Source organism: Pygoscelis adeliae, unplaced genomic scaffold (assembly GCF_000699105.1).
Source record: "Pygoscelis adeliae isolate BGI_AS28 unplaced genomic scaffold, ASM69910v1 Scaffold361, whole genome shotgun sequence".
In the NCBI taxonomy this organism is placed as follows: Eukaryota; Metazoa; Chordata; class Aves; order Sphenisciformes; family Spheniscidae; genus Pygoscelis; species Pygoscelis adeliae.
The window spans coordinates 1,156,056-1,164,432 of record NW_008824187.1 but is presented as its reverse complement, the minus strand read 5'-3'; the positions used below and the strand labels follow the sequence as shown (position 1 = coordinate 1,164,432).

Genomic DNA, 8,377 nt, shown 5'->3' with positions numbered 1-8,377 from the left:
CAGCAGAAAGCCTGACGGGCAGGAAAACGCAGGCGCTGTGCGAGCCGAAGGCGGCTCGCAAACGACGGCCGTAAGGCGGGAGCCGCTTGCTGTCTTTAAAAGTCTCCCTGCAGCTTTAAAGAGATTCTCTAGTGGAAAATGTTACCCAGTGAAGCCTTCACTGGGAAGGCAGAAACGAGTAGGTGAGTCATTTGGCTGAAATCCGACTTTTGGGAGCCTGCTCAATTTAAGATTAAATCCTGCATCCTTGTGCATGTGGGCATACGCACAGGGGCACGCTGCTGCATCAGCGTGCTGTAGTGATCCTTGAGGAATTTGTGCAACGGAGAAATTACACTGACGGCGCAGGATCCCTCTTCTAAGCCTTGTCTACGTTCATTGTGCTGTGCCAAACCTCAGGCTCTCTGGAGGCAAGCCCACACCGTAGAGGTCCTGTGACATCGATGTCACAGCTCTGTCCCTGGTCTATGTGGAGCTGACAGTGATCTGCACATAGCCTCTTTAGCCATTTTTTTTGGTGTGTGTTTGGGCTTGTTTGGGTTTTTTTTTCTTCTGCTGTTTTCTCTTGTAAGCCGAAACAGTGAATTAGGATCCCCTGCAGCAAGGCACAAATTACAGTAGTCACAGGGTTGCTAGAAACTTTCCTTGTTTCCGCTCAGTCAGGGAAGAACGATAAAAGCAGAACAGCAATGCATTTTGCAGCCTTCTCTTTCTGGTTCAAGTACCTGTGTTAGAAACTGAGCCCTGCATTTTAATGCAGTTGCTGCTGTTGACTCGTTTTGTGACCTAAAGCTGGTAACTTAAGCGCTATGGCTAAATATGTAAAAAGGAGATGATAACAACAACAGATGTTTAGGTGTTCTTTACCTTAAAAAAAGAAATTTGATACCTTGGCAAGGTAGGTGCCATAGAACTGTTAAGTATTACATGCTGTAGTGGGTACCTTTAAAAACAATGACTGAAATGCTGGTAAGGTGAGAACTTAGTAACATAACACTTAAGTCTTTTTGTAATACAGGGGCAAAAAAGTCTTTGTAAACAGTCTGGGCAGGTACCTTTTCCTCCCCCCTTCCCTTGGTAGCCTGTCTCTCCACAGGTATGGTTTCCAGTTTAATATAGTTACCAAAAATCTTCAAATCTTCTAAAGATCAAGTCTGACTACACTATGGTATATACCCAGTCTTTTGTGGTAGTGAAAAGAGGTCATGGCAGGAAAAAAAAAAAAGGCCACCTAGCAGGGAAAATGTGTGAAATGTCAGTTTTCTGTAATGGTGAAAGTAGTCATGGCAAAGGATCTAGAGGTGAGGGTAAACAGCAAATTTGATTCATCAGTAAGGTGATACTGGCAGCAGCAAACAGCCAAACAGAAAACAGAGCTGCATTTCTGAAGGCATTGTATTACAGAGAAGGGAGATAATATTCCATCATTATATTGCTCCAGCATATCTCCTCAGGAATATCATATTCTGCTGGGACCCACAAACCACATTACTAGAAAGGTGTCAACAAAGCAGAATTTGATGAAGCCAAGTGTGATAGAAAATTTAGTTTCTTAAGAAAGATCAAAATACAGGACTTAAGACAACTTGATAAAGGGACTAAGAGGAACTCAGAAATACAAAGTTCTGTGAGAATTGAAAGATTTTGATTAAATGGGTGAAACAAAGCTGTACATGGGAGTACAAGTAGGATTAGCTCAACTTTGTTCAGAGCTCAGCAGTGAAGGAAAGGAGATGGCAATGAGCTCTTTTGCATTGTAGAATAGTCTTGCTTTGGAAGCAATATTGAACTTGCAGGGAAAATCTTTGCTCTTGGTAATTACTTTTACATTCAATTTGACATTGGCGAGGTAGGAATTCAGACCTAAAAAGCTTTTACATCTCTAATGTGTCAGTTTCAAATTCTTTAGCACTGATTAGCCAATATATAGTAAATATGTGCTACTTTGTCCTGTGGATTGCAATGAAGATCAGTCCCCAGGTACAGCTGTTGTTTCCTCATTATCCACATGGAACATAATTAACATTGGGATAATTCAAAATTTTGGAAAACTCTAGGATTGCATGTATTAGACATCTGGTTCAAAGCTTGGGTTTTCTTCATGCGTGCATCTAGGTGAGTAGTTTCTTCACATGCTCCCGATCCATTCTCCTCACCTTTCCACTATTCTGAGTGTAGATAATCTTACTGGAGACAGTGCAGAAATCTGTGGGACAAAAAGGACGTGTTTGTCATAAAGCTGAATGCTGCCTTCTCGTACTGCCACTCCCTCAGGTGAGGGAGACTGAAACAAAGGCAGCCAATATTTTTGTCTGATTGCTTTTTAAAGGAATGTCTATCCAGCTTGTTGAAGATCTTTTTATCAAAGAAGAAATGATAGTGTATTCCTCTGCAGGGCAAGTCCTTCACTTGCCTGAAGAAAAACATAAAAGGCTGTTGAAACCATGACCTTGCATGCGTCTTTTTATATGCCAAAGATGCATAGTCTATCGCAGATCAGAAGTCAAACTCTCAAGCAATCTACTTCTGAAATGCTTAATGATACAAATGATACAACCTTGTTGCTGCAGTAACAGTAATTCAAGGCTCTTCTATGAGCACATCTACCACTGCAGCTAAAATATAACCGATGAGTAATGTGGCCAGCTTAATGAAGTAGTAGCAACTTGAACAATTGGAATTTCCATTACTTGTTTCCTTCCACCTTAATTTAGCATTGACACACATGGTTTTTATTTCATTCACTTAATGGCTATGCACTCCCAAGCATGCAGTTGTAGCTTTCCTAAGGTTAGTTCACTGTAATACAACATGGTCTCCGAGCATATGTGAATTGTTTCCGCTAGTGTAACGTCTCTGATGTAGCTGTGGAAGGATGGCTCTGCTCAGGCTCCGAGGCACTTGCTGGAGGTGGCAGCACCCTCCTCTGCTGTAGAGCCCGCAGAGCCTGGTAACCATCCAGCTTCCTTGCAACTGTTCCCATCAGTCAGCTGGGGACAGCTCTTGGGGGGGGGAACCTGGTGAGCTCTGGACAGCTCTCGGTTTTGATATCTGTAGAGAAAATGTCGCCCTGCTCCTGGAATATGTTTTTTTCTTTAAATGACACTCCTTACACCACTGACCTCATCTGACTCAGCATTGCTTCTGTCTGAAGGGGGGGAATTATAAGCAAGTCATAGATTTTGACATAGCTGGAGAATGTAGGGAAGGCGGCGTACCAAGAGAAACAAAATACTGCTATTTGAGCAAACAAAAAATGATTTTTAGAACAGTCTAACAGGCACTTGTGTAAAGCAACTAGAACCTAATCTAAACATCACAAGCTTCCGAAAACAAGGGGATTGTCTATTATGTACACACAGTTTATTTCATCCTCAGGTTTCCAGGAAGGTTTTGCTGAGGTTTGTGCTGGTAGCCATGATGGCACTGTACCTGCTGCACCAATCCAGTTCCTGGGTTTGCTCTGCATGTTTGACACGGTGAGAACACCCATGTCTCTCACCATTGCAAACGGGGTAGGGTTGAAATAGTCATCTGGGTGGATCAACAGCTTTCTTATTTAGAGGCTGCTTGTATTAAAAGTCTGTAGACGACAAGTGAGACCTGTGCTAAGAGTGTCCCCAGCAAATGAAGCTGTGACTACAGCATGAGCTTCTTTACTGTTTGCACTTCATTCTTAGGCACAGAGGGGAAACAAACACAGGAGGGAAAGGACTTAGAGAGGCCTGGAGAAAGAAAACTGTGGAATATTTTTACTCTAAAATGCACCTGGTAGTGATAGCGCAGGCACATGAAAGAGCTGTGGTCCTGTTGCGTTGAAGGGGAATGTTGGCTAGGACACTAGCATGTCCTCTACACTTTGAGTGCCAAGCTATGCTGAACGTTCATGCAGACAAGACAGAAACCAAAGGAGTAGAAACAAGTGACCTTAGTTTAACATTTCATTCAAATGGCAGTGCCTCTAATGAGATTACCGTTTTAGTTTCCTAGCATACTACCCAGACTGAAGGATCTCACAGACCCTTTCAGATGTCCTAAACTGATAAGCAAATGGCATGTTATACATGTGAAAGTAAGGTAGAAGCACATAGTGTTTGATTAAGCAGCATCCCTGTTTCTTAACGTTTAGCTCTGTTCAGCTTGATGTCTGTGCAGTTTTATTCTGTTCTGGGTTTTGCTCCCCCCCCCCCTTTTTTTTTTTACACAAATGACTGAAGATTTAAGTATAGGAAGGTAACGTGCAGTGCATAAAAACGTAACCTCTCTTCTAATACTTTTTTCTGTGATACTATCTTTACTAGTGAAGCAATGACTTGCCATGTTTATCTTGCTCCTGTTTTTATTCCATTCTCTTGAACCCTTGAAATGGAGCCAAGGGCGGGCACTAAAAAACGACAGTGAATTTCCAGGAAGAGGAAAGGAATAGTGCAATGGGAATTTACCTTCAATCTTTTGTGTGTGCATTTAAAAAAAAAAAAAAATATCCAGTACTAGCGTTTAGAAAGAGACCTCCTGGATAAACTGGCAGGCCTGAAAACTGTGCTGTTTGAAGGGCAGCAAGTTAGTTTTGTCACCCCTCAAAGTAATCATCCAAACATCACTAGTTGTGGCCTCATATAGGGTAGGCTCCAAATGCTGTTAATGCAAGTGTGCCCTCGAGGTATTTGTGAGACATTAGAAACCTGTTTTCTTTTCAAGCTATGTGTTGTTATCTGCGTTGATTTTGGTTTGGGCCAGTTCTACTGGCTGAGTGCAACTTTCACTCAAATCCATGTGAATTTCTGTGGTTTAATTTGGACCTCTGACTGAAAAATATGGTTATGTGGTTTAGTCTAGTGTCTGTGTGGAGCATAATCGTTCCCTTGTACAAATGGCTTTTTTGCCACTGTGAATACTAAAGAAACACTTCTATTGCCTCATGGTTTTGAAAAATTATTGACCATCTCCTCAGATAAAGACTGGGGCCCTGGTCGTGTTTGCTCTCTGCTGTTTCACCATCAGTTTCTCTATCGCGTTTTAAGGTAGGTGTAGGGGCAGAGTGGCCTATTATCCGCGTTCAAACCAAGCTACCTCACTCTAGTGCATTACGTGGTTTTCGTTGTCTTTTTGGTTATCAGAGTAGAACCCATGCTTTTTTTTCTTTTTTTTTTCCCCTACCTTAACGTAATGGGAATTTCTTTGTAACTGGAGGGTAAAGGCAGGGATGTTGTGGAGATACAGTAGAGTGGTTCTGGAGGTCCTGCACATATTAATGACTTGAAAGGGGTGAGTGTTATTTAATGTTTATAGCTTTATCCTGAGAGCAGAAGCTTTTTGTTTATATCTGTAGTTCTGCCAACAGCTTCTCCCCTTCCCTCTGGTTCTCTGTATTTTAGCTGTTCCCAATCTAAGGCAGAAATGCTATCCAGTGTTACTGAACAAGGGTTATAAAGTTTTATGAAACACCTAACAGCTGGAGTATAAACTATGAAAAATCAAGGAATGAATTAAGGAAGCAGCTAGCTATTTGTGTTCTCAGCCTTCCACTTAAGTGTCGTGCCTTTAGAAGACTTGTATTGAAATAATGAGACAGGTATGTAGTGAAACTATGCTTTTGCCATGAAAATTAAATGCTGATTAGAAATAACCCATAATACCTCTATCTGCATTCGAAGAGACTAAATTTTAATTTTCCCTTGAGAAAGCAAGGGCTATGGAACCAAGAGCCAAACATGAACTTGTGGGTTTTTTTTCTGATGCTAAATGCATGTAGTATATACTTTTTTCAGTTTAACAAACCAAGCAAAAGAAGGTAAACACTTTTTTTTTGGTGCCTTTCCTGCTATGTATTGGAAGATCTATGTAAAAAGAACTTGTTCGTAGTACATTATATGTCACGGTGCAATACATATGTTCTGAAGCAGAAGTTACAAATGGCTATGTAGTTGTTAACAGGTTAGTAAAGAGATCTGGGTGTTTGGGATTCTAGCATGGGATCTTGTTTGCTTGTTTTATTACAAAATTTGTCTTGCCCATGAAGTAACTGAGCATGAAGAGGGGCTTGAGAAGCCTAGAAAGATCTGTCCCCTTCCCTGGGGGCTATATTAGACCTCTGAGTCATGAAGTCTTTGCATAGTAGGTGTCTGGTTACAAACCTTTTATGGGCCCTACTCAGCTGGGATATCAGCATCTGCACTATAGCTCCCATCTATTCTTAGGTGATATCCCAGCACGACTGAACAGGCAAGGCAGAAAGAGAATTGCTTTCGTATATAAAACTCTTCCCTTTTGTCATTCTGTTTTTTCACGCTTTCTCTGTCTACCCCATCCTTCTGTTCTGCAGTGCCTTGTTGTTGCCTTGTGAAAGAGGTACAAAATGGCTTACAGCGTGACTCTGAATGGACCTGGACCATGGGGTTTCCGACTGCAAGGGGGCAAGGACTTCAACATGCCCTTGACCATCTCCAGAGTAAGTCGGCAAAAAAAACTTCTTTGAGCTTGTTTAGGTTGGAAAATAGCAGTGAACTAGTCATATGTACACTCTGACCTGGCCTAGCAAAATAGAGCATCTTTGCAGCTAGGTCTGAATAAAGAGAATATCATGTGGACTTTAGATATACCAATTCAAGGTACAACCTGGCATTGATGATGCCTCAGGAAGACAGTTCTGGTTAGTATATTTTTAAGAATGACAATACCGTCTCTTCTAAATAAGCTTCCAGTTCTATTTTGTACAGTGTTGTCTCTTTTTCTGCTGATAGGGGCCTCATTGGTGCTGTCTATCTGGGGGGAAGGGAGTAGAACAACTATGAATGGGAATATAAAATTATATTTCTGGAAAATAAACATGTAACTGCTTGTAAATTCATGAAGTCTAGGTGTTAAAACTGGACAAAGATAGGGATACATGTCCCTTCTTTTGGAGGGGAGCAATAATTGGATGAAAATTAGACATGTCAAGCAGAAGACTCAATAGTGCTTAAAATACGATCTTAAGTTATGCAGAAGCCTTCCATTTGCAGCTGACAAACAGCATGTGATTTAATAATTAATTACGTGGTGTATCTGCTGATTACAGATTAGTCCATTTATTTCCTAGCTGTCTTTTGGTTTTTTTTTCCCTAAGAGCAATATTTTAAGGTGTTGCAGTGGAGTGCTCTTATTACCCGAATTAGCTCAGTTTCATAAAAGTTTTTAAGATTGGATGGTTTTCAGGAAACTTGTGTTTCCCTTACCTACCCTTCTCTTATCAAACTAGATAGTTCTGTGTAACTTCTGGTTTGGGAACTCTGCTTTCTACTACCTCTTGCAGCTCCTTCCTCCCTTTTTTTTTCCTTTTTTCTTTCTGACACTCTCAAATCTGTTCTAGAATGTTCAGATCTTTTTAGAGACATCTTGGTTCCTCCACCGATCACCTGCAGAAGGCTTATTTTGCAGTGCAATGACTAGAGAGGTTACTTACATAACAGTGTTTAAAAGGAATACCAGAATGATTTAATCAGACAAACAAATAGAATGCAAACAAAAGGTCTGTTCCACTGCAAAAAAAGCCACCTACGCCACTTTGAAAACTGATTTTTTTCATAATGAAAAAATACAGTCTGTTAAGTTGTGGGTACCAAATTGATATCCCTGCGACAATCATGATTCAAAGTCATCAGTGAGCTTCTGAAATCTTAACTATGCTATTTCATATTCATGCTGTAAAGCTCTGTATTATTTGATCTCTCTTATTCTTATGCACAATATTCCTTTCTCTGAAGGTAGAGATGCATTTACCTTAATACTAAGTCCTATGATGATGAGAGGAACTTTTCATAAGCCCTTTTGCAGAAGCGGCATAGTAATTGCAAAGAAGGCTGTTCTGTCAGTGTTATTAAAAACAAACAAGCAAAAAACAACCAAAAAAACCCCCTGCCCACAAAAATAAACTCACTTCATAAACTTATACTAATTTCACTGTGGTAAGTAGTTTTGGTATTTCTTTCCTTATCCCACCCAAGGTAAGTACAGAGAGGTGCCAATTTATTTCTGTAGGCATTTTCATGACACTGCAGCCCACACTGTATAATGTTGATTACTTTTTTTTATAAGTAATTCAGTCATACCTAGAGGCTGTCAGTCAAGGGCTGTGGCTGCGGCACCTGCACTGTGTGTGACACAATCAGAAATGAAAAAAACAATTGTTTCCCAAAGAACCCATTGCCTTGGATTATAATCTCTTAAAGTATATTCAATATGTTCAAAGGCTATATGATTCTCATGGGGCTTTTGAGAGCATATGGTGAGCAGGAGTGAATCTGCAATGGCTGGATCCCAAAGGTGTGGAGGAATTACTTCTTCACGCAGCTGGCTGCATTTCCAGCAGTAGAAGTGTCAGAAAGCACTGTTAAATGTT

The 8,377-nt window shown here is 40.7% G+C and overlaps 1 protein-coding gene across 10 annotated transcripts in view; it reads left to right on the top strand.

Moving 5' to 3' along the window:
• Nucleotides 1-6,149: 6,149 nt before the first annotated feature.
• The window catches only part of LDB3 (LIM domain binding 3), a 128,499-nt gene continuing 126,271 nt past the window's right edge, over nt 6,150-8,377 (top strand). For all 10 annotated transcript variants that reach the window (XM_009334637.1, XM_009334636.1, XM_009334635.1 and 7 more), the window contains exons 1-2: nt 6,150-6,222; nt 6,323-6,448. In XM_009334637.1, coding sequence (XP_009332912.1) covers nt 6,356-6,448 — 93 coding nt within the window. In that variant the 5' untranslated portion in view covers nt 6,150-6,222; nt 6,323-6,355. The remainder of the gene's footprint in view (nt 6,223-6,322; nt 6,449-8,377) is intronic.